General features: G+C 48.9%; 4 protein-coding genes across 7 annotated transcripts in view; 2 read left to right on the forward strand and 2 right to left on the reverse strand.

The window, feature by feature from the left end:
- Window positions 1-9,380, forward strand: LOC4801285 (mucin-5AC). Of its 3 annotated transcripts, XM_015181643.2 has the most exons (6): window positions 1-106; window positions 563-721; window positions 2,870-3,093; window positions 6,079-6,316; window positions 6,384-6,635; window positions 6,729-9,380. In XM_015181643.2, exons 2-6 carry the CDS (start codon window positions 682-684, stop codon window positions 8,471-8,473), a joined length of 2,499 nt encoding a protein of 832 aa, XP_015037129.2. In that variant the 5' UTR covers window positions 1-106; window positions 563-681; the 3' UTR covers window positions 8,474-9,380. The 3 variants fall into 3 exon arrangements, with proteins under 3 accessions (XP_015037129.2, XP_033234668.1, XP_033234664.1); XM_033378777.1 differs by lacking the exons at window positions 1-106; window positions 563-721 and having other exon boundaries at window positions 2,730-3,093; window positions 6,115-6,316; XM_033378773.1 differs by lacking the exons at window positions 1-106; window positions 563-721 and having other exon boundaries at window positions 2,731-3,093.
- On the reverse strand, window positions 3,634-5,358 carry LOC4801286 (uncharacterized). The gene is made up of 2 exons (XM_001358369.4): window positions 5,210-5,358; window positions 3,634-5,148 (listed from the first exon to the last, which is right to left on the reverse strand). Exons 1-2 carry the CDS (start codon window positions 5,210-5,212, stop codon window positions 3,673-3,675), a joined length of 1,479 nt encoding a protein of 492 aa, XP_001358406.3. The 5' UTR covers window positions 5,213-5,358; the 3' UTR covers window positions 3,634-3,672.
- Window positions 9,172-12,132, reverse strand: LOC4801287 (ATP-binding cassette sub-family G member 5). Its single transcript, XM_001358370.5, has 12 exons — window positions 12,052-12,132; window positions 11,651-11,846; window positions 11,455-11,563; window positions 11,201-11,391; window positions 11,002-11,146; window positions 10,475-10,940; window positions 10,292-10,409; window positions 10,137-10,230; window positions 9,938-10,076; window positions 9,690-9,881; window positions 9,439-9,625; window positions 9,172-9,378 (listed from the first exon to the last, which is right to left on the reverse strand). Exons 2-12 carry the CDS (start codon window positions 11,708-11,710, stop codon window positions 9,265-9,267), a joined length of 1,815 nt encoding a protein of 604 aa, XP_001358407.3. The 5' UTR covers window positions 11,711-11,846; window positions 12,052-12,132; the 3' UTR covers window positions 9,172-9,264.
- Window positions 9,255-24,343, forward strand: part of LOC4801288 (ATP-binding cassette sub-family G member 8) — a 15,507-nt gene continuing 418 nt past the window's right edge. Inside the window, exons 1-7 of one of the 2 annotated variants that reach the window (XM_015181644.2) lie at window positions 9,255-9,380; window positions 21,169-21,305; window positions 21,574-21,705; window positions 21,871-23,249; window positions 23,308-23,777; window positions 23,845-23,965; window positions 24,038-24,318. In XM_015181644.2, the coding sequence (XP_015037130.2) occupies window positions 21,175-21,305; window positions 21,574-21,705; window positions 21,871-23,249; window positions 23,308-23,777; window positions 23,845-23,965; window positions 24,038-24,318 (2,514 nt within the window). In that variant the 5' untranslated portion in view covers window positions 9,255-9,380; window positions 21,169-21,174. Of the gene's footprint in view, window positions 9,381-12,268; window positions 12,800-21,168; window positions 21,306-21,573; window positions 21,706-21,870; window positions 23,250-23,307; window positions 23,778-23,844; window positions 23,966-24,037; window positions 24,319-24,343 lie in introns of those variants that run through there. The other variant, XM_001358371.4, reaches the window with a different exon arrangement.

The following is a 24,343-nucleotide window of genomic DNA, read 5'->3' on the forward strand; positions in this document are numbered from 1 at the left end:
TTCCGAAATCATTTCGCTTCGACAACGTAAACGATCCAGTCACAAATCGCGCATCGCATCGCAGCGCCCCGCTTGGCTCGCTTGGTTCGCCTGTCTCCTCCGTGCGGTTCGTACCTCTGCTGTGCCTTGTGCCCTGTGCCCTGTTGCAAGTGGCGGCTGTGACTCTGTGCTTTTTCTTCCGTCTGCCCAGTCAAGTGAGGCAGACGCCTCACGTCCACGTCTCTCAACGTTTCGCTGCACCTTCTAAATGGCTCTTCCGTAGTTTTCGCACCTTGCGAAACACATTTTCGTACGCATTTACATACGCTTGAATCTGCGAAGCAAAAGAAGAACCATTTTATTTGGTCTTGTCGGCACCGACCACCGCTCATTTCCTACATGACGGACACTTTTTGGTGTGCGGTGTTTAGTTCGTGAAAAGCGAAGCGAAACAAGGCGAAACGAACATCTTGTGCGGCTTGTGGGATTTTGCATTTTGATTTTGCAATCCAATCCAATCAAATCCCTTTACCATACTCATGAGATCTCTCTGGTGCTGTGTCTATTCTGTCTTGTTTTGCAGTGCGATCCATGTGAAAATCGACATTAAATAGCAGCTTAAACGCTTTGGATTACCTATTGGATAACATCCTGATTTTTGACAGAATCACTCGAATTGGATTACCTAAACCATAAACCGTCATGTTGAGTGTTGATTATAAAATGTTTGCCATCATCTTGGGTGAGTACAAAACGTTAGGCTTAAAACTGGGACTGGGATTATTCTCTAAGAATTTTTGGGGTAATTTATTCCACAAAATGTTCTTGAAAATCGTAGAACAACAAATATTGAAATTTTATAGATGATTCGGGGTTTCTGTCATTGATATTCTGCATGAGCTCTGATCTAATTTGTCTAAAGGATTTAAAATGTTCATTTTCATGCCTTTAGTTTGCTGGCTTCGACCTGCTTTTGAATTTCATTGATGAACAAATTTCTATAGAAAATACCTGATCGGATATCGATTAGGGGAGTAACTTTCTTTTAGGCTTTTGTTGTCTTTTTCTTGGTAAACTTGTACCTTAGCTTCGGCAGTATTTCTTTGATTGTGGCAATCGACCTTCTCCATGATAATGACTCATGAACAATCGCATATTGTGCTTGGACATAAAAGATCCCATCGTATCGCAGCATTGGGCAAAAAATCGCATGATGCTCATTAGTTGGGTTGTCTTCTGAACATGTTTCATATAGAAATGATGGGCTGCTGTTATTGCTGATGCTGGTTCAAGGTCCATCGGTCGCGAAAGAAATTAATGGGATTCAATGAGTTTCATATCGATCACATTCGAAATCAAATGTAATTTGTTGGCCAGCTCCCGCAGCAGGGCGAAACGAAGACAAGGCTGAGAAATGGCAATTATGGCTAAGAGTAGGTCATCTGCATAATTACCACATTGTAAATTATCTTTCAGCTGGAAAAGAGATAGATGATTGGAGAGTGGATTGGGACAACGCCCAAAAACGGAAGCTTGAGGGGACTCCAGCCAGTCCACTCTGCGTGAGACCCACTCCACTTGACTGGGCTTTGAGCTCTGTGCGATTTGTCGGGGCAGGCACAAAATTAGAGATTCACTCTCTTCCCACAAAAGCAATTGAAATCGGCATCGAACAATCTGCATTTTTAGGGGGGAAAGGGAACAAAAGAGCTGCCCTGTCCAGTCAGTCCAGTCATAGTTCACTGCCACACAATGCCCCTGCACGATTGGGTGTGGAGGGGGGGAGGCAAGCTGAAATTGAAATTCATTTGAATTTGAATTAAATGCGAATCAGAGTCGGGTTGCTGCACAGACGACGGTCTTTCTTCTTGAATCCATCCAACTAGGCTGGATAGTTTGTTTTCTCTTTTTGTTCGGTACTTTGGGTTTTCTTTATCTGTTTTTCCTTTTTTCTGTGCATTTATGTTGTTTTTGTTTTTGTTTTTTTTTTTTTTTTGGCTATGGCATGATGAATGGGGCGCAATGGCAGATTATGCAACCTGCGAGTGCAATTTGTGCCCGGGCCAGACGAACCGAAGCCACCATGTCGGCTGCAGCATTTGTTCTGCAGCAGCAGTTGAAAATTGCATTTACGATTGCTTTAATTGCTCAGCTTCCGCTGCTGGCTGGTGGGGTTGGCCAAGAACAGAAGCTGCCAGGCTGCCATATACCACAATAAGTAGTTGAAGGAAAAAAACTGCTCGAAGTTAGAGTCCGAGACAGGCATGATACATGGGCGTCATGGCAATTAGGAAGAGTCACGGGTTTAATTAGCTTTTAATGTCCGACGCAGGTACGACAAGCACTGGAAGGTATATCCATAAAAGTGATTGACTTGGCATTTTAATTGAACAACCCTCATGAGCAGAGTGGATCCGTAGATCAGTGGATCCGTTTTATGGTTAATTTGACAGCCGGACTGACCAGAGTGATCATATATCGCTATGGGAATGCGGCGTCTTGTTTGCCGTTTGACTGAAATGTTAATGATGTCTCTCGGTATCAGAAATACCAATCAATGGACCCAAAATAAATAAATAAAAAGCAGACAGGCACACGCAGAACCATGTTGGAGGTTGCTCAGCCTTGGACAGCCGGACAGCCACAAGTGCCTGCTCCGGCACACATAAATCATGAGCTCGTCTCGAGATCGGGCTGGCTTCATGTAAGCGAAAGTGATGCGAGCGTCGGCCACATGAAGGTCACTCGTCCACTGGTCAGCTTCAGCATCAGCTCGAGCACCAGCACCAGCCTCGGTGTCAGCCTAAGCACCAATTCTAGCACTACTTGAGTTTCCATTTGATGAGCGTAAGCCTAACCAGATCACGTTTTATGTTTCTGAATCTTGCAGCAACGACGGCGGCGACACTTTGGGGCAGCCTCGGACTCGGCCAGGCGCAGTTGCTCGACGAGGACGATGACTTGGCTTTCGGCAGGCCATGGCCCACGTACAGTCTGCAGAATATGCCGAAGACTCAGTTCACCTGCCACGACAAGATACTCGGCGGCTACTATGCCGATCCCGACACCCAGTGCCAGATGTTCCACGTGTGCGTGAAGCTTCCCGGAATCGGGGTAAGTGTTGTCTGCTCTTGCAAGTGCAACAGTCTGGGATTAAGGCAGCAGCAGATCCAGCTCAAAAAAGGCTATCCTATGCCACAGCGAATGGTTAATGCTCTTTGTTAATATGAGATGAGAGATATATGAATAATCTATAGCCGAATTTCATAACTGTATGACATTTAAATCCCTGAATTCGAATGCCAGATTCTGTTCTAAAAATTGTTCTAGACATAGATTCAAGTCCCACCCCCTCCCCACCACACAGAGTCGATAAATTGGCGGTAAAAACGAAAGACTTAGGCAACGAACTTGCAGGCTCGTTGAGATCTGACTCGAACCCCGCGCGCTATGCTGTCTCTGTGTCTGTGTCTGTGCCAAAGTCCCAGCTAAATGGCAAAGTTGGACAGCCAGGCATCGGCAGCAGCAGCAGGAGGAGGAGAATGTGTGATGGGGCTTCGTGACTGGCCCGAACCGGATGATACTTAGACCTGAAGAAGACTTTGCTACAGCGCAGATAAAGCGCTCGGATCGTATTGGATCGGATCGGTGACCTTTAAGTGTGGGCTTTGTGTTTGTTTCTTTATTGCATGCTTAGAGTTTTTCACTTGGCTCTTCCTTGACTACAGCTGCGGCAGCTGTGGGGCAACTGCCGGCTTTTGTGCAGCCCGGAGCTCCAGTTGGTTTTTTTAAACCTGGATTTGGAGCTCGCGATCCTTCTGCTGTCTGTTTCTGCAGCTGGATCAGCTGCCGCTGTTGCGAGCTCTGCATCTCCTTGCAGTAGCTGTCGAGCATTTTGGACAGTTGCTCTTTGCGCTCTATCTCCCGCGCTTGGATGACCTGGCTCTGATCCCGCCAAAGTTGATTGAACCTCTCCGTGTACGCCTGAAGCTTCTGCTGGAAGGAGATCTTCTGTTGGAGCAGCTCCTCGTTAGCTTTGATTAGGTCCCCATTGAGTTGGCTTATCATTTCGTTCTTTTCCTGCAGCTCCTTGTGTTGTTGCTGGTTCTTGCTGGACAGCTGCTCGACTGTCGACTGCAGCTCCTTGAGCTCCTCGATAGTCAACTCTGCCTCCATTCGGATTTCATGCATTTTCTGATTGGACACAGGGATATAGTAGGGCATCCCAATGTCCTGGCAAGCCTGCATCGTCTCTAGGGCCGTGTTGCTACTGCTGGAATCGTTGTATTCTTCGGAATCGCTCTCCAGAGCATCCATCATCTCATATAGCTGCCGTTTTTCCTCATCGCCGGTGCAGAACTCAAGGCTGAGCACCTTCTCCTTCAGGAATCGATACTTCGTTTGCTCCTGTCTGTACATCGCCTTCCACATCTCGACAGACGACTCACGTCTGGCATGGCCTGATGTCGGAGTACAGGCCGGCGCCATCAGTACTGTGTTGCACACAGAAGCTTCTGTGTAGTTGATTACCACAGTGCTGTCGGCACTTGCCAGCACCTCGTGGAGCAGTCGCGTCAAGTTGATGTTGTGATATCGCATGTGTGTCTTGGGGCTGCGGGACAGGGCCTTGAAGAGCTTCAGCAAGGAGCCCATGGACGTAGAGCTGTCCACCATCTCCGGGTCCGCAGAGGCACTCTTCAGGTGAATAAACTGCAGCTTGCCGTAGACTTTTCTCGACTGATCGATGTTCGTTTGCCTCACGTTGAGGGTGAAGAGCACACGGCTCTGAGGCAAGCGCCGCATCACCCTGTCTATGTATGCGTAGACATCACCGGTGGTTGCCACAAAGTGCTGCTTGGATGGCCTGTGGTCCTGCCCCTCCATGTCACCCGTGGACTCTGGACGCTCCCCATTGATCTCCACGTGCCTGATAGATATGTTGACCTCCATGGTCAGCTCCAGAGTGTAGACATTCCTGAACAAATCGCTAAAGATCCGGGCCATCACATCATTCTCGTCAGTGCCGTAGTCCATGGTCTCGCCGTAGTTGACGACGGTGCTGGTCCTGCCACTGAGCACCGGCTCCACCACTTCGAACACCGCCTCCTCCCAGACATCCCTCTGCAACTGGCTGAGGGCATGCAGCTTACGAAACAGATAGACCTTTACCTAGACAGGAATTGGCATTGTCGTTGGGGCAGTAGTTGAAGTTGAAGTTCGAGTCACTTACCATTTTTGCAAATGCGACAAACCGCCGTGTTTTTTTTTAATCTGTTTTATGTTTTGTGTTATTTACGTGTTGGAGTGAGAGTTTTATTGGAATGAACACTACACTATATTTTATACATATGGATTTTGAACTGATTGTCATCGGCCTACTGTTTGCACTATTGGGCCCCTAGCGGCATCGAGAACCAGGCCGAGAACGTTCACTTCTCGGCATCGTCACCTGGGACCCCGGGGCCACTGCGGGCACTGCAAATGTCAAGTGGCAGTTGCAAATGCCAAAGTTTGTGGCAGGCAACCTGATATCTGGCTGGGGGATGGGGTGTACTGTGGCACTATCATCGCCTCACAAGGAAGCATCTGATTGGACGTGTGGATGATACAGTAGGTAGGCAAAAGTGGCTTCAATTTAAAACAACATACACTGAGAGAAAAATCCTTAAATAGAAACCGGTTTGAGTAGCTAGTTTTGTGAGTTTAATAATACAGAAAGTACTAAAAAAATATTTGTATATATCTCGAAATAAGGAAGTATTCTTTATTCTTTATAAAGACAGGCAACAAGAAAATATACATAATGTCGTGTCGAGACCGAGGTTCTTGACCGAGAATGCGATTGCGATAGAAGATACTTATTATTTGTTTTCGCGGTGTAGTTCAGTTTGTGCCAGTTTCAATTACCTGAATTGTGGTTTGGCTGATAGCTCCAATTGTGGCTGTGGCTATGGCTGTTATTGCTGTTGTTGTTGCTGCTGCCTTGGTCTTGGCTCTAATGCTTTGGCTAAAATTGAATCCATTTATAACATTGAATTTTGCATGTTGCTCTGTGGTTATCTTGTGGTGCTGTTTTTGATGATTTCGCTGTGTGTGCAGCTCCTACATCGAAGAGCTAATCCGTTTGTCCAACAGGTGCAGGACTATCGGTTCCTCTGCCCCAACACGACGGCCTTTGACCAGGAACTGCAGATCTGCGCCAATTGGGCGGACGTGGACTGTGACAAGGCCACCTCCTTTTACGACAACAACAATCTGAACGATCTGTACCGCGACGGCGATAGCAAGGGCGCCAACGAGGAGGAGGCCACGTTCCATTTGCAGCGTGCCGAAACAGGTAAGAGACTCCAGGGTTTATCCAGCAATTAAGTTTAATTTCATCGCGGGGCCACGCGTAATTGCAGGCGATGTCCGTCGATCTAAGGAGAACAGCCGCGGCGGTGAGCAGAAGTCACGCCCGCGACATAATTATGCCAGCTCCAGCTCCAGCTCGAGTCCCAATTTGGAGATCACGCAACCCACCAAGCGACCCATTTCCAGCTATTACACGCCGACAACATCGAGCAGCACCTCGACCACAAGCACCACAACGACATCCACGACGGAGCGCAGCTATTACAACAACAATTACGGCAACAACAACGACGACTCAAAGCGTAAGCCAGCAACAACAATACGAAACAATGGAATCTTCAAAATTATTACTCAAATTAATCACGCTCTTGTCTCTATTCCACTCCACTCCGCAGAAGACTTTGATGATATCTTCAAGGGTTCCCATAGCTCGCACTTCTTCTCGAACCGCCAGGGCGGGCGTGAGTACGATGAGGAATCGTCGGCGGGAGTGCGCTCCAAGCCCAACGACTTTAGCGATTACAATCGCAAGACCACGGAGGCGTCCAGCAAGTCGCGAGTCACGCCCACCCGAGGACAGCGCCCTACAAGTAGCACAGCCCCAAGCACCGCAGCTCCAAGCACCACCAAATCGGTTAAAAAGATCACTCTGCATGCCTCATTCAACACGGACTTCCTGGACTATACGCCACAAGCCAGGTCCACGACCACGCCAAGACCCAGCAGCAGCATCACCAGTCGCTTCAGCTTCGGCGTGAACGACTACCAGACCCAGGAGCGCATCCAGCCAACCACCTATAATCCGAACAGCGGCGCCTATCGCTTCAAGAGCACGCCGCCGCCCAAGTACACGGAGCAGCCATCGAGCTCCACAAAGTTGACGGGAAAGAATGTCCAGGACTTCGACAAGGAGACCACCAAGAGGAACAAGCCTACGGTAGCGGCACGCAAACAGAAACTGGGACCCCAGGAATCGAACTATATAAACCACAACGAGTTCGTCGATATCCCCAAGAGCAAGGTGCAGCAGCCGCAACCCTTCCAGGCCACGCAGAACAAGCTGGAGCCGCACTATCAGCGCCCCAAGCCTCAACAGCTTTCCCGAGTGGGCACCCAGGAGCCGGCGCCTTTCAAGGCATCCGCCAGTTCGGGGCCCAGTGCAAAGCCGCGTTCATTTACCAGCCGTGGCAGCATCACCTACAAGGCCACCACCCAACGGTATGCGGATGATGAGCTGCTCTTCCCCTCCACAGCGGCCAGTACGTCGGCATCCGCTGCCGTGAAGAAGGTAACGCATGCGGCCAAGGACTCATTCACGCCGACCACCTTCAAGCCCACAACATACAAGAAGCTCTATGAGCAGAATTTCTATCAGGCACAGCAGACACAGCGTCCCAGTCAGAGTACGACGAAGAAGGCAGCGACGGTGGCTGGAGCTCTGCCTACCACTGCCAATCCGTACTACAATGTGGATGAGGACGACGGTCAGTACCATCCGGAGCTGTATGAGAACGACTTCCCACGCAATCGCTTCAAGTTCCTGCGCACCCGATCCTCCAGCTCCACGAGCACTACCACGCCAAGTGCTCCGCCGTCTAGCCGGCAGCCGCATGGCTTCAGCCACAACTTCCAGCAGGCGCACAGCCATCTGAAGAGCCAGCAGCAGTCCGCCTATCAGAAGGAGAAGGAGCGGGAGTCGGACCTCAGTGACGAGGATGAGCTCTTCAAGACGGCCCAATCGCTGAACTTTGGCGCTGCCAGCATCAACAAGCTGCGGGCCGACATCTACAAGGCGGAGAAGACGTCGCAGCAGTACAACTCTCAGTACAGTCCGCAGATAACGCCATCTAGTCCGAAGACAACCGCCCAGACCACCAGCAGGCCGACGACTTACAGCAGCAGCAGCACCACCCAACTGACCAGCACCACTACCACCAGCACCACCAGGCGACCAACTCCAAGCACAACGAAGACGACCACAACCAGCACGACAAGTGCCCCTGTGGAGGCGAAGAAGTCGGCCAGGAGCAAAAAGGAGAAGCAGCTGGACAAGAAGGATAGGCCAGCCGGCAAGCGGCAGCGGCCACCGTATGCGGATGAGGACACCAGCTACGACTATGCCTACTACGACACGGACTGAGCTACATCCGCTCGCTGGTCTGGCCTCTAGCCCAGCACCCAGCACTCGAACTAACTACTTACACAACTGTACCTTTAAATCCATTTTGCACTGCCTTGACCATTAACTACTATTCATAGCGTAAACGATCCAGCATCCATATCCATCCATATCTTCAGCGTCATTTTTCTAGAAGCAGCTACATAGGTGCCACAGTACTTTAAAGATCATCCAAGCTCCGTTTCGCCTGCACTCGCTCGCATTATCTTTCATATGCATATCGAATAATGACCTGCTTAGCACCCATTAACACTCGCGTACATTCATTCAATCAGATTTCAGATGCGTTCTAATGAATTTCCATGCGTGTATCTAGTTATTTAAATAAAAAAGTATATGTTTAGTCGTTAGACAATTGTTAAAATGAAGCAAATCGGGAGCGAAATTTGAATCGAAGAGTGGCTGATTTTGTACTTGTTGTGTAATATTCAATGAATTCACTACAAAATTGTTCTAACTTTAAGGTTTCTTGTAAATAAAATGATATGTAATTCATAAAACTCGAATATCTTTCGATTAACTAAGTTGGGCGCCAAACTGATTTGATCTCGATATGTCGTTGGCGATACTTTTTAAATAGTGGTATCGACTACTACCATCGTTAATATCGATACACATTTGACTATCGATACTGAAAAGTATCGATGTAGCTCGCGCCATTGGTGTTTAATGTTTATGTTTTTAGTTTTATTGAAAAGTACACTTAAAATAAATAAAGTTAGTCATGTTGTGCAGTGTGGAATATCGCCAGATCAGTCCTTAAACTTTTGTCGCACACAGCGCGGCATGGGGAACAAATACACGAGCATGTTAAAGGCAGCCAGGCCCACAGCAAACGCACAAGAAGCAGCCACATCAATGGTTTCCTGTAAGTACTTAGGATGTATAAATGTTGCTCTATAGATTTTAGAATGCGTATAAGTTACATCTGGATGTGGCAAGCCCAGACGCTCGTGCATAAAGTCCGTTGGCTTGGGGCAAATTACGGAGGCAGTGGGCGTACAATTCAACTTTCGCGTTTGGAAGGCGATGCTGTGCAACAGGGAAGATGCGTAGCGCGTATGTGTGCCCTTGGTGTTGTCCTGCAGCCAGGGCTGTAGCCCCTTGAAGGATCTGTAAAGATAACATCGAAACTATAATGTATGGCGATTTGGTCGTGTGTCATTGTGCTACCCACCGCACTGTACCACTAGCCAGGGCAATGCTGATGACCAGCGCATAGGTCACCGCGATGGCTGCATTGAAGGGAACCTTGACCACCAGGAGAAAGGCAATTGTGAGCTGTTCGGCGAGCACAAAACTGGACCAAAGTGCCACAAAAAGGTAGGCAAATACTATGCCGTTGTTGTACTTCAAATCCAGCAGCAATCTACGGTTAAGAAGACATTTAATTTTGAACTTGTTTCATGTTTTAGCGGGACCTACGGATACACCACACAGCTGGCTATGACCGCGGATACAGCAGAGAATGGAATGGATACGGCATTGTACGCAATAAGAAGTGTGGTGCCGGAGTACAGACCCTCTGGGGTGTCCTGTGAGAGCTTTTTTCGCCAAACTGGAACTACAAGAGTCAACAAAAAACTTTTAGCGCGAATCTTAAAGGATGAAACCAAAAACCTACATAGAGATATGGTGGTCAGAATACCGCAGCCATAGGACAATCCCAATATATTCAGAATCATGCCATTTCTGGTGAAGAAGCCATGTGCATCATCCTGGAAAATACATATGTTGATTTAAGAGACATACAAGCAGATAATTGATCTGTTTACTTACCCCCACATTTGTATAGAAAGCCCAAAGAATGCTCAAGGCTATGGGAAGCAGCAGCAGTCGGAGGAAAAGCGTCTTCATGCCAACCAGACCGCAGGAGAAGGTGGATGCAAGCAGTTTCCTTAGAAAAGAAATAGCAAATTACCATCTAAATGCATGTTCTACGATTGTTCTACGATAACTTACAAGTACAGCATAACCCAGACTTTAAGCTCTCCCGGTTTTCCGTAGGCCAGTGGAACCTTGCCCGATCCCATGTTATTCAATGGCGCATCAGAGATAGGAGTTTCTCTGGAGAATCGTTCCACAAGCGCCTCGATTTGCTGGCTGGACTCCAAGAACCTATCACGGCTGCGACGATCCACAGTGGACAGGCAGAGATAATACATGAGGGGATTCTCCAGCTGGGGGCAGGGAAAACCAATGCCATGGAAGTACTCCAGCATGGCGCGAGTGCCACCAGAGTACACAACACCGCCCAGGCACAGAAACAGAGCACGATCCAAGAATGGGAACACATCGGAGCGTGGCTTCTCTAGCGAAAGTAAAATCCCACATCCAGTTTTCTTGGCCGTGTTGGATAGAATGGATATCAGCAGATAGGCGCTCAGGGGATCGAGTCCATGCGTAGGCTCATCCAGCAATAGCATTACTATGAGAGAAACACAATCGGTTATGTACATTCCGTTGCAATCAAGGGTGGATGGACTCACCTGGATCTCTGACCAGTTGTATGCCAATGGCCAGGCGTCTCGCCTCACTGATGTTCAGATACTCCACACGCTTGTGGGCCACCTGCGATAGGGCCAAATCAGCCAGCACTTGTCGCACCTTGGAACTCTTTAGATAGCCACTCAACTGCATCGTATACCATAATTATTTGATGTCTATATGGCAATGATAAACACTCACAATCGTTGGCGTGTAGTGGAGGGTCTGGGCCACCGTCAGGCCGGGCACAAAGGTGCAGGATTGTGTCACATAGCCGCATCGCTGCTGGAACAAGGCCTTGGACAACGGAGATCCATTCAGTAGCACCTGACCGCGGGTGGCTCCATCGGCACGCCTCGAAATGACATCCAACAAGGCCCTCTTTCCACTGCCTGAAATCATGTGAATTACAAAACGGTAATTGGGTTAACTTTTCGTTCTCATCGTTTAGTTACCCTTTGAGCCCAGTATGGCCATCACTTCGCCACTGTGGACGGTGAGGTTGACGCCTTTGAGCACCAGGGCCGAATTGCCGGCTCCATTGAAGCAGCCGCCGCCATCCACCTGTTGGGAGAACCAAAACAAAAGACTCTCATTGGAAGTGGAAGAAGTGGATGTGTTTCGGGGTGGATTGCATTCCACTGCACTTGCCTCGGTGGTGTGGAATATGTTGTGCGCTTCCAGTACATAGTCGCTTCCAATCATTTTCATAGCCACTTCAGCAACAACAAGAACGGTTTGTTTGTTTCTTGTTCTCCTGCTCTATGCCTCACACGCTGTCCGTAGTTCAAGAGCGGCTCAAAAACAAATGTTCCAAAAGTGGTAGTTGGCTGTGCTCTCCCTGGAACTAACAAGGAAAGAGAGAGAGAGAGGCAGAGAGCGGAAGCTACCATAAGTATTCTGAAATCACTTTCATAAAAAAACCACTTGGAACTAACATTAGCAGTAAAAATGTAACAACCTATTAATTATTATATTAATATTCTTTGATTTTATATCAAATTATATATTTTTAACAAGAAAAAAAATCACTTGTATAGAATACCGCTAACCTCCGCGAATACGTCCAAACCAACTGAGCGCGATCTTCCAACTGAAACTGTGGCTGATGGCCCGAACCGATCGGAGGTAGCCCAAAGCCTGTCATTCCAATTGGCAGGCTGGAAAGAGAGCCACTCCGTTCTCACTGGAAGTACACACTCTCCGACTGAATCGCTTCCAACAGCTAGCAGCCAGAGCCAGAGACCAAGCGGGCTAAGATGGCGTCCGGAGGCCAAGTTCAGTTCAGTTCGATTCCAACCGAGCAGCGAGAGAGTTGCCTCTGCAGAGTCGCGGTTCGGTGCGATCCGATCACATTTGCTGCCTGCGCACGGCGCTTGAAAACTAAATTCAGAATTCCAAGCAGAGAAAAAAAATTATCAAAAAAAAAGTGGTGTTTCGCGGATGGAAATCTAATTGAAATGTTGTTGGCGTAACCAGAAAACAAAATCAAATGAAATACAATAAGTGCAAAATTCCAAATGGCTATGTGGAAGTGCATGCAAATGTTGGCTTATGACAAATAAAATTGCCAATACAACAAAAATAAGTATAAAAAAAAAAACAACAAGTGGTTCCATCAGAAACGCCAAATAAGATACAAGTGACGCGAGAGTGCGTGTGTGATTGTGCGATTGTGTGAGTGTGAGTGTGGTGTGTGTGCCTGTATCTATGTGGAACATGCAGACACTGAGGTAACTGCTGCCAACAGAACTGCCAACATTGTAACCAGAAAGGAGCTGAGCCCCCCTCAAGAGAAATGTAAGTGTTGCAGATGCAAACGAAGCGAACAGCAAGGGACAATACGTAGTAAATCTACAAATGTATCTCTGGGTGGACAACTAATTGGAGTTTGTACAACTGGTATTTACTGTTAATTGTATTAAACAACGCCAAGACCAACACTTGCCACCTCTCAAAGATACACACATTCTCTGCAAAACCCGCTCAGAGACAAAGATACCTCTTCTAAGGTTCGAGGCGAGTACGAGTATCCACCACCACTGTTCCAGGCCCCAGCCAAGGCGTTGACGGGCCAGCGCTCCACGTTGGCTGCGGCTGCTCTCTCGGTCGTCACCATCGCAGGTCAAAGATCCCACAAGCGGGTTTTGTCTAGCAAACGCTTCGGCACTGTGCTGTGCTGTTCTGCTGGCTTCTATCTTTCCACTGCTTCCACCTTATTGCTCGCTCTCTTGCCCACTCTCTTTCGCTGTGGGGCCCTCCAGAACCAGAACCCAAGTGGCGGCCCAAGCCCCCCATTTAGAGCCAAAGCCAAAGCCAAAGCCAAAGCCAGAGCCATGGCCAAGTGCCCAACTGTTGTGTGCGAGCTTGTGTGTCTTGTCTGTTTGGTTTGGTTCTGTTCTTTTTCTTTTTTCTGTTCGGTTCTGCGAGTGTGTATCTTTCAGATACAAGTTTCAGTTTGTTTGTTTGTTTGGCCGGCTGCCTTTGCTTAGCCAGTGCTCGGTGCTCGGTGCTCGATGCTCGATGCGCGATGCTCAATGCTCGGTGGCTCAGTGCTCTCCGGGGATCATTTTTTGTTTGCTCCCGGCACCGTCTTGGCATTTCCTCTTTGCTATACCTGAAAACGGCCATAAACGCCACTGCCATTATTTGTTTGGCACCACCTGAAGATAGTTTTATATGAAGCTATAAAAATATGTAAGGTATATAAGCGTAACTGCTATATATACAGCTTCTACCGCGGCACATACATACATACATATGTATACAGAATCAGCGAGCGGCTGTCCTAAGCAACTTTCACATTCATTTTGCAATTTTCGATGCAGCTGCCAATCTTTGCCTCACAATCACTTTCAAAATTTTCGCCGTGAAACTTGATTTCTCGGCCCATTCGGATGAGCCGCGCTGATCCCCAATCAGCAGCCCCCAGAACTCTTTTTTTTTAACACCATTCTCAGGGCCAGGCCGTAAATCATTGTCGCCGTGGGCTCTGCGGCCCTTCCCAATGCAGATTCTTGGCATCCACTAGGCTTACATTTCGGAAATTACTCGCACCTAATTACCCCGTCATGTCTTGGACGTGGACGGAGCGTACCGTACCGTTAGATTGCTGAGCCATGGCCAAGTCCATTGAAAAAGGTTTCTTTTGGGGGCCGATGGCCCTCTCCGAAAACTGATTTCTTGTTCTTGTGCGCCGCTGGGCCACTGGGCTGCTGGGCCGCTGACTTGTTGTTTTGTTTTTCTTGATTTTTCCCTATTGTGGCTGTGGTTCTGGCGTAAATTAGTTAACAGTATTATTATAGCTGTTAACGGAGCCCTGATGATGATTTGTGGCTGCTGTTTACGTCCCCCTCCACAAAAAAATTAGAAAAAAAAGATACCAAACCAACACAACAAACCCAAAGAACAAAGCCAAAAAAGTGCTTAGAAGCGACAATACTGACAATAACCTGGTATCTTGGAGCGATCGTAATTCAATTTCGAACAATTTCAGCTCCAATTCCAATGAAAATCGAAAGACTTAAGACAGCAACTCGGAGGTCTAGACAAAGAGTCCAAGAGCCAAGGCGCGGCCGCCAAGACAACGGCAGACAACGGCGGCGGCTTAAACTCGAATTGATTGTCAGTTATGGCTTTGTGGGGAGTTTGGCAGCTACTCGCAGTCTCAGTCTCGGTCTCAGTCCCAGTCCCAGCGGGATCTGGGGAGGACTGGGGCCTGGTGGGGCTATCTTTGGCTGGTCTTTGTCTTTGTCTTGGGGTCTAGGCAAGTTTTTGGTTCAATAAAGGTGTGGCTGCATCTTGCTGGCCAAAACTTGTTCTTGTTCTGGGTACCCCGATTTTCAGTTCCCAGCTCCCAGTCGTAGTCGCAGTTGCTGTCCCTCAATTGAACCTTAGTTTGTGATGTGATGGGATGTGTGGATGCTAGCTGGTTTATTCCGAGACGAATGAATCATTGCATTTAATGATCAACGGCTCTGACTAGCTCTCACTCGGATGAAGTCAGCGGCAGTCCAATGGCATGGATGAAGACCTGCTTGCTGGCCAAAGGGAAAACTTAACGAGTATGAAATTTAAATTCGAAATTCCCCAGCTGCACATAAAAGCTGCGACCATGAAAATCGTATGCATTGATAGATACGCCGCACAGGGCCAGATAGCAAGTTAATTTACTTTTTATTATAATTAAATTAACACACGAGACGCGGCAGAAGCAGAAGCAGAACAGCTGCATAATTAGGCGAAGAAAGTACATCTTTGCCTCGTGACTTTTGCGGCCATAAAAAGAAAAGAGAACTTCATTTCACTTGGCAGTTCACACAGACAGGGCCACAACACTGACATAGAATCATGGATAGACCCCGTTTGAAGGATGGATTCAAAGATGTGAAGCGAGGCTCGAACGTGAGCCGAATAATTCGGACTTCGAATCCATGTCACTCAACAGAAAGAGACCCAGAGACCAGGTCGTGGGCTCTGTCTTCGTCTACATCTCAGGGGACATACATGGGTGTGTGTGTGTGTGTGTGTGTGTGTGTGCTGGGGGAATTTGGCCAAATACTCGTTCCCTCGTACATTTGTTTGTCGCATTTTTATGCATGCAATGGCAACGCAGGGAACGGGACAGGGACTGCTGCTGTCTTTCCTTCCATTTTGTTTGTCATGGAATTTATGTCAATTAGCCAGAGCGTGTGTGGGCAAAAGGGGAGTGCCGCTGGCATGCAAATTTTACCCACAATTGTTGGCCACTTTCACAAGTCGTCTGTTGTGTTGCAACACAGGAAAGTGTTTCCCCTTTGTCTTGGGCTGCTGCTGTTGCTCGGCGTTAATTGCCTGTAAAGATGCTCAAAACTGAGGCAGAGTTTTGTATACCATTTTTGGCAATTAATAAAACTGACCTTGCTTCAATTTTCTAACCGCACAAGCGAAAATGGAAAACCGAAAACCGAAAAACTGAAAAGCCAGAGCTGAAAGCCGAGCCGAGCCGAGCCGCATGATGAAAATCAACACCGCAATGAGACCCACCGCAGTGGCTCAGTCGTGGGGGCTATGCAGCCATGACGAATATTCGTTGACGGCGGCTGACATTAGCGTTTTTTTTTTCGCTCTTTTGGGGTCACAGTCAGCCACGGAGCGACGACGTCAGCAGAGTGGCGGAATTCTTGTGCTCGCATTTCTGCCAGCTTGTTGGTTAACTCATTTCTGGTTATGGCTCCGTGCCCCGGAACCCGGCTATTGCTCAATTTAATGACAATTTGTGTGCCAAATCCATTAGTACGCGAGCAACGATTTGGGTCAGCTCAAAGACGGTTCGGAAACGCATTACAGGAGAGCGCCTATGATTAATGACTATTTCTCAGGCACAGCAACAGATCATCAGATTCCTTCCACCTGCTATCCTGAGCGCCTGCTCGCATTTCCCCCAGAAATATCTTTCACTCATAATCAATTTACTCGGCCCCAAAACTTTCACAAATTACGAGTATGTGTCTCCGTTCGGCTGCCATTCAAGATTCCCTCTCTTCGTGGCCGTCACTCTGACGGACTGAATGTCGTTTATCTGGCAGACACTTCATAAGCCCGAGCATGTGTATGAGTGTGATCTGTGTATCTGTATCTATCGGCAATTTGCATACTCGTCCAGAAAGAAATACAGGCAAAGAAACGTGCTAAAAATCAAGCAAAAACCCCGAACAAAAATCTCCGAAAAACTCGAGTGTTCAATTAACACACACACAAAACATCGCGAATGCCGCGCATCGAGAGGGCCGGAGGGGTGTTTTATCAGAAAAAATTTCGTTTCGTCGGTGGAACAAGTTCAACAAACGCTGGAATGTTGGCCACAAGCGGGCTATCATTTAGTCTGTTAATTACCCCTGGCTTTGGCATTAGTCAGAGCTCTGGTATGCACTGGGAGGCTGGGAGGTATTCAGATCTCGTTGCCGCCCATCGGCGTATTTGTGGAAAGTCTTGAAAAAGGGTATAACAGATGCATGGCTTCAGGATAACCCGTTTGGACATAAAATATTGAATAAATTAAATTGGAATGAGCTCTCTCTGGCTAATAATAACCATTCAGTCAGTCGGTACTCGTACTCGTACACCCAGAGCAAAACATGGGTGTGTTTTTTTTTATTATGCCATTTATCTCTGAGGTTTCTGATCAAGAATCTTAAACATTTGATGGAATGACTCAATGGGGCATTATAAATACCTCTTAGTGGGGGCTTGAGAGTATGCCTCGATTCGATGTGAATGTCGTTTCCTTTGTGCAAATGAATTGCAAATTACAAAACTGCAGTTTTGCAGCCGACCCACTTTTGAGACACAGCCTCCGCTCCAGTCGCGAAATATTTTGCTGGCATTTATCATACGCCCCATGCGCCACAGCCACAAATTATGCCACAAGAGTTTCACTTTCTCACTAGGCAAAGCCCGTGCCTCTTTCTCTTTCTCTTTCTCTTGGACAGTCTGTCAGTGGCAATCAAAGGCCAGATTTTGATTTGGGAGCCTGTCGGCTCGTTGTCGCTGACCTACCTGTTGCAGCGAGGAACAAGTTTGGGGTCTGGGGCAGGCAGGCAGTGAAATGAAAACCTGGCCCCTTGCCCGGAGCTGGAGACATGATACCGGGTACCGGGTACCGGGTCAGGCTGGGCAAGGGAAACAGCTCATTTGTTAACCCAGTTTAATTGGCTTTTGCGTGGGAATGGAAATCTTTGCAAGATTCGGCATCTTTGAGGGCATCTGGGGCGCTGCGCAGGTCATTTGGAGGGCAGCTGTCTGCCTCTCGTTTGTAATCCAATCAAGCGGACGCAAACGCACACCACTTGCGGCCAGCCAAGTGCCACACAAACGACCAGCGACCAGCAGAGAGAGAGCAACAAATTGTTATGGCCGGGAACCACTTGGGCGCGCTCCATTAAATCATAAAATGTGTGCGCCGGCGATCAGTGACCGAAAAACCAAGTCGACAATGTCTTCTTGGTCGTCGCGATCGTTGATGCTCGTGTCTAACTGCAGTTTTGCATCAATGGCCATGTGCATGGCTCTGACTCTGACTCTGACTCTGGCCAAGACTAGGTCTCTGGCCAGACAGACAGAGAGACAGGCAACGGTTCTCTCGGAGTTGTCAACCGACAACCACTTCTCTCGGACAAGTACACTCGAACTCGTATCTGTGCCTTCTTCAAAATGCAGGACAGGCAACGGGAATGCAGCATGACAGCAACGGGTCTCTGCAACATGTAACACTCTCCTCCACTGGGCTCCAGCCAGCTGGCCAGGCCAGTTGCCAATGCCAATTGACCTAATCGTTGTGGCTAAGCTGTTGCCAATAACCGTTTGGTCAATTACTTAGCGCATTGTGATTTATTCACACCAGCTTGACTCCGTTGACAGGCGAATATCCGCTGCACGGCAATGGAGTCGGGGTCCCAATGGAATCATGCAACAACAACTGACCCACATTGGCCAGGCCGCCGCATTGCCACATTGGCACATTGCTTATGGCCGAGAAATAATCAAGTCTATGATATAATTCTGGCCCGGCTGCAACTGCAACTGTAACTCTCAGTTGGTTTCCTCGACTGCAGCGGAACTGCTTCTCTTGGAGGCTGGCATTTTTGGGCTGCACAGCTGCAGCTCGCTTTTCATGCTGGTGGCATGCAACCAGCAGAGCCAGTTTATAGACTACAATCAGAAACAGATAGCAACTCAACGGAAGGCCACCCAATAGCTGGACAAAACACTAACTGAGAACTGATTTAAGCCATCGAAAATATGTCCGACAACTGCTTTTATGTATCTTAAACTGAAACGTGCTCAAGCGGCAAAGCTCACCTCCGCTGATCATCATATATTAATCACTTCGAATTAATTAATCTTCACCAACAACCACCATCAATCAGTGGCACTCCCTACCCGAACTGAAAGACCATCAGTTTTTGATAATTTGATGTCTTTAGTTTGAAACTAAAAGTCTTTTTTGATGAATTCACTTTCCTTTCCATCCATCCATCCATCCATCCATCCAATGCTACCTGGCAATAGTGGCGTAGGCTTTTTTTTGTGGGCTTCACGCACTTGTGCGAACAATGGAGCCATAGATACGCGTACATTGAGTTACTTTGATATCTGTTTTGGAGTCGGCAGAGCATCATGATCGCATAAATCAATGCCGCCTGTCCCAGTCGTAGTCGCAGTCGTGGCCGTATCATTGCCCCCAATACCATTCATTCATTACATGCATTACACACAAAGCGACTCTTTAGATGCCGCAGATCTGTATTTCTTTGTGCCCCCAAAGTCTGCCCACTTAAGATACACACACTTACGTATGTATCTGTAGCAGTATCTGCAGCAGTTTTTGTATCTGTAGCTGTGTGGCATGGATGGCTTGTCTTGGGTTGTCAGTTCCAGGCTCTCGCGGGTATTAAAAACCTTTTGCTTGGCCGCTGGCGACGGCTCGCCAGCCACAACTTCCACTTTCACTCCGTTGTACTTGGCCAAGTGCAGGCAAAACGTTAAGACCAACAAAAACCCCCAGCAAATATTGTAATTGTGGAGGAAAACGATTCAACAATAATAAACAAACAGAAACAAACAAACAAACAAAAATCAACTAAAATGCGTTGAACTGGCAATAAGCGAGTAGAAAAATCCGTTTATGCGATTATGCCACAAACGATTTTAATTAAAACGAATTTAACACGCAATTAAAAGCGTTTATACCCAGGCAACAATCTTTAATAAGAAATCATATCCAGCTGAAAGTTTAGCTGGGGGAAAGGTATGCTGTAATCAAGGCGCCAAACTTTTCTCCGGCACCGCCTTTCCAGCGCACAGCTTCACTTTCAGATGCCTACTAGCATCTGTGGTAATTACTACCCGGTGGAGAGTACCTGAGAGTACGACTACGAGTACGAGTATCTCAAAAAGTGGCAAACATCGGTCTGGTCTGCGGCGGGTGCCATTCACTTTCGCCAGGCAGCGTCATCGGCATCTCCGAGCCTCGTAGAACACTTGACTACGTAATCTGTGGGGTTGTGTGGTGTGTGTGGCTGCCACACTTCCACCCAAACGGAAATCCACACGCCTCGGTGCACTGCACCAATCCACAAACCAGACAGACACCGCCGGAGTCTGGGGCAGGTGCACTTGGAGTGCATTAGTTTGTTTGGCCGTTGTTTGAATTGCATAATGCGCCACATTTGGGCGCCTCTGCGGCTCATTTGCATGCCAGTTTTTCTTGTGTTTTTTCTGTTTTTTTGGCAATTAAAAACACAGCGACCGTGTCGAAATCAGCAGCAAAGCAACCGCTTTGTTCTCTCTTGCCTCTCAGGCCAAAGAAATAAGCTTCAACCACTGAAAGACGAACACCCGATTAGGTTTCATTGTCTTTACGAGGGTTCTTTACGAGCACTTGTCGAGCAAGTAACCAATCCAGTGGTGACCGTGCATTTACCAAACAGATGAAGCTAATGAGAGTGCGTTTTGAACCAACAAAAATCAAGGAAAGATACTCGGTAAAGAGGTGCATTCGTGCCGTATCCTCTGCTGTAATCTACCTCAGTAGATCATTTAATGGTACCGAATGGTAATTCAAAAATGTGGAAACCACAATCATTACCTTTGCTTTGTGGCAACGGAAGGGAAAAGCCCACAAATGGCACTGGAAACACGACCTGTGTGGGCATCAGAGACATCCACATTCCAAATCTATCCGCTCTCTAGCTGTTATAGACGCCAAGATCCAAATAGACACATGATATACATAGTTCAAGGGTGAAACTCACTTCTGGCATAATAAATGTAGGAATATTCTTTGAAGATCTGAAGATACAATCATGCAGTATATCTGTGAGGGTCCGTGCAGCCGAGAATCGGGCACAATTCCCGCTTTATGAATTGACAATGGCTGTGACTCTGACTCTGAATGAGACTCCAATTCCGATTCAAACAGAGAATGCTGCCTGCTGCGTGTGGGGATATGTGAGCACCGGCATTGTCATTAGGCTAATTCCCGCCAATTATGAGTAATAGCAGCAGCAGCAGCAGCAGCAGAGACGGTAGCGAGTATTCTTGACCCAGTTTGACTCGGAATTAGCTTACGTTTTTGGCTCGAGCTCTTGAACTGACTCTCTGACCCGAAATATTCGTTCTACTTGCAGACCATCATGGAGCTAAGCAACTTTTCGAACAGCAAGAAGATGTCACGCGAGGAGCGTCGCTACTCCGTGCCACATGGACCCAATACACCGCTGCCGCCAGCGGCATCCGAAGATCTGCATGCCTGGTCCATCTACAGGTGAGTGTGTGGGAATGGGAAGCGAAGGGAACCGAGGCCTCTGGGTGCAGTCTCCACTGCTCAATGGAGCGTTAGAGGCGGCTGCACCTGTCGGACACTTTTGACGCTTGATTTAACCGCAACGGAAGGCGGAAGTTCAAAATGCCATAAATAGCTAATTGAACAGCCACTGCAGTGACCAAGCCCCCCAATCATGTCCAGCTGACCGCAACAGCCGCAGCAGCAGCAGCCAACTAATGCAACTCCCTTTTATTCTCCATTCTCTCAGGCAAAATCTGAACTCTGACTTCACCGATTCAGCGCTGGGATCGTCAGACAAATCACCGCTGCCATATGGAAATTTCCAGCTACGCGATACCACAGTTCAATCAATCTTGAATCATCCGCGCTACGGTCCCAAGTAAGTGAAGAGTCACATATTGTTTAAGATTACCAATTATTATTATCAATTCCACCGTTCCATCATCTATTAGTCGGTAAATACTTTTAAAAGATGAGCTCAGGATTGGGGTATTTGATTTGCCAGAGATATGCCATGCAATTAATCCGAATCCCCCCATTGCAGGTCTCCTTTGGGCTCCAATATGTACACATATTTGAAGTTTGGACTGCCGCGCGTCTTTCCACCGAATGCCGGATCACAGCGTTCGCATCGCCCGGGTCCGGGTCCAGGACCAGGACCGGGTGGCTCCAGTGCTTTGGGAGGCGTAAGGGGCCGCGTGAATCGTGGCTTTAGGGACAGTTCGGGCGCACCGGCGGGCGCAGGATCCAGCGGCTACGACAGCAGCGACAACGAGACGACGCGGAGTCGGGTTCCACCGAATCTACGGAAGTACCGCAGCGAGTCCGACTTCCGTGCCATTGGCGGCATGCCGCACTCGCGTCCCGAGTCGAGGGCCCATGGCGGAGGCGTCCCTGCGGCTGCACTGCGTCAGGCCAATAGCAGGGCCAGCATAGCAGTGGGCCAGCACCATCACCACCAACAGCAGCACCAGCAGATGCATCAACAGCACCAGCAGCAGCAGTACATGACGAATGGCAAGCACTACGGCCATCGCTCTCACAGCGAGGCGGATCTGCTGGGGGCCCAGGGCGGGATGGGCGTAGACGGAGGTCTGGGCCTCGGTCTAGGGTATGACTACAACGAGTCACGGATCTACGCCAGCTCACGGCATCCGCAGCAATACGTCCATAGCCGTAAGCAGTCGGGCATGGGCCTGATCTATCCCAACATCCAGGTGCATTGCCTCGACGTGAATCCCTGCCTGCGCGGCGTCTCGATGCAGGCAAAGGCCGGCGATCTGTTTGCCATTATGGCCACATCGCAGCGCGAGGGCAGCGCCCTGGCCGAGTGTCTGGCCGGACTGAGCGAACGCCTGGGCGGAGAGATATTGATCAACGGGCAGCAGGTGAATCGACACGGCCTGCGGGAGTTGTGCAGCTATGTGCCGGCTTTGGAGGTGTCCTCCCTCGATCCGCGCATGAGTGTCCAGTGCACGCTGAATTTCCATGCGGCGCTGCGGGGACCAATCGATCGCAGCGATATAAAGGAGCGTATGGATGTGCTCATTGAGGATCTGGGCCTGAACACGGTGCGCGCCTCGAATGTCTCCTCGCTGACGCACTCGGAGAAGCAGCGTCTGAGCGTGGCATGCCAGCTGTTGGCGCAGTCCTCGCTGCTGATTCTCGACCAGGTCACCAGCAATATGGACATCTTTGACACGTTCTTTCTGGTGGAGTATCTGCGGCAGTGGTGTAGCGGCGGACGCATTGTTATCATGACTCTGCAGCCGCCAACATTCGAGATACTTTCCATGTGCTCTGGAGTTCTGCTGCTATCCGGCGGACGCACTGTCTTCTCGGGCAGTCGTGCCGACCTGCCACGACACATGGGCGAACTGGGCTATCCGTGTCCGCCGTTCAAGAACCCAGCCGACTACTACTGTAAGTGGGATGCCGTTTCTCTCAATCTCGTTCAGGCTTCAACCTTCTGTCATTTCAGTGGATTTGGTCACCCTGGATGACCTGTCAGCGGCAGCAATGCTCGAGTCCTCTGCACGCATCGAATCCTTGGCCAATGCCTGGGATCAGATCAACTCGGAGCCCCCGCTGGCCGCCCCACCCGCCTCACTGCCCAACTTCACTATGAAGGCGGGCTTCTTTGGGCAGATGAAGGCGTTGATCAAGCGCTTTGCGGGCTACAAGCAGCCGGGCTCGCTGCTCACGTGGATCAGCAAGCTGATTGCTGCCGCCGTGCTGTCGCTCTGCATCGGCTGCATCTTCTGGGACGTGCCTGCCTCGGATCCACAGCTGACCTACAACGATCGCTTTGGCTACCACCATTGCGTCATGGTGCTGGTCTACTGGCCGCTGGTCATGCTGACCATTCGGGACACACAGGAGGATCGACGGCATGCGGAGCGAGACATTCGACTGGGCTTGTACTCCCGCAGTCTCTACATCGTTGTGCAGGTGAATATCTATAATGACTATACTGTGGAAGAAAGAGCACTAATAGAGCTTTCTCTTGGTCGAACAGAGTCTACTGGGACTGTTTCCCAGCCTGTGCATCTGGCTGGCATATCTTCTGCCGGCACACAGCATGGCCGGGCTTTACACCTATTCGAACAGCAGCGATACAGGGATCTACTTGTACATGGGTAAGATATTTGGCTCTGCCCTAAACCTGGCATTCGCCCTGCTGAACAAACCCTTTGCTTTTGTTTTTACAGGCTACATGCTGCTCTACTTGACCCTCGTCCAGACCCTGGCCCTGTTCTGTGCGCATCTGTTCCCGTGCAAGGTCTCGGCAAGCATTGTCAACGGTCTGATCAGCCTCGCACTGGCATCGGTGGGTGGCTATCTGGTGCATCCGCAGAATCTGGCCAAGTTCTGGTCCTGGCTGCAGTTGGTATCCCCGGAGCGTTGGCTGCTGCCCGTCCTGGTGCAGGACGAGTACAGTGCCGAGACGCTGGCCAATTCGGCTGGACTGCAGCTATGCCGAAACAAACAGGTGGGTCTCTCCCATTAAAAAAGAT

Source organism: Drosophila pseudoobscura, chromosome 2 (assembly GCF_009870125.1).
Source record: "Drosophila pseudoobscura strain MV-25-SWS-2005 chromosome 2, UCI_Dpse_MV25, whole genome shotgun sequence".
In the NCBI taxonomy this organism is placed as follows: domain Eukaryota; kingdom Metazoa; phylum Arthropoda; class Insecta; order Diptera; family Drosophilidae; genus Drosophila; species Drosophila pseudoobscura.

Excerpts from the sequence above, each read along its gene's own strand:
- LOC4801285 (XM_033378773.1), top strand. The coding sequence starts at position 2,821 with ATGAGCGTAAGCCTAACCAGATCACGTTTTATGTTTCTGAATCTTGCA. Across the intron at positions 6,317-6,383 it reads TTTGCAGCGTGCCGAAACAG|GCGATGTCCGTCGATCTAAG; the intron begins GTAAGAGACTCC and ends GCGTAATTGCAG. Across the intron at positions 6,636-6,728 it reads CAACAACGACGACTCAAAGC|AAGACTTTGATGATATCTTC; the intron begins GTAAGCCAGCAA and ends TCCACTCCGCAG.
- LOC4801287 (XM_001358370.5), bottom strand. The coding sequence starts at position 11,710 with ATGAAAATGATTGGAAGCGACTATGTACTGGAAGCGCACAACATATTC. Across the intron at positions 11,147-11,200 it reads TCCACTACACGCCAACGATT|TTGAGTGGCTATCTAAAGAG; the intron begins GTGAGTGTTTAT and ends TATACGATGCAG. Across the intron at positions 10,077-10,136 it reads TCTGACCACCATATCTCTAT|TTCCAGTTTGGCGAAAAAAG; the intron begins GTAGGTTTTTGG and ends TGACTCTTGTAG.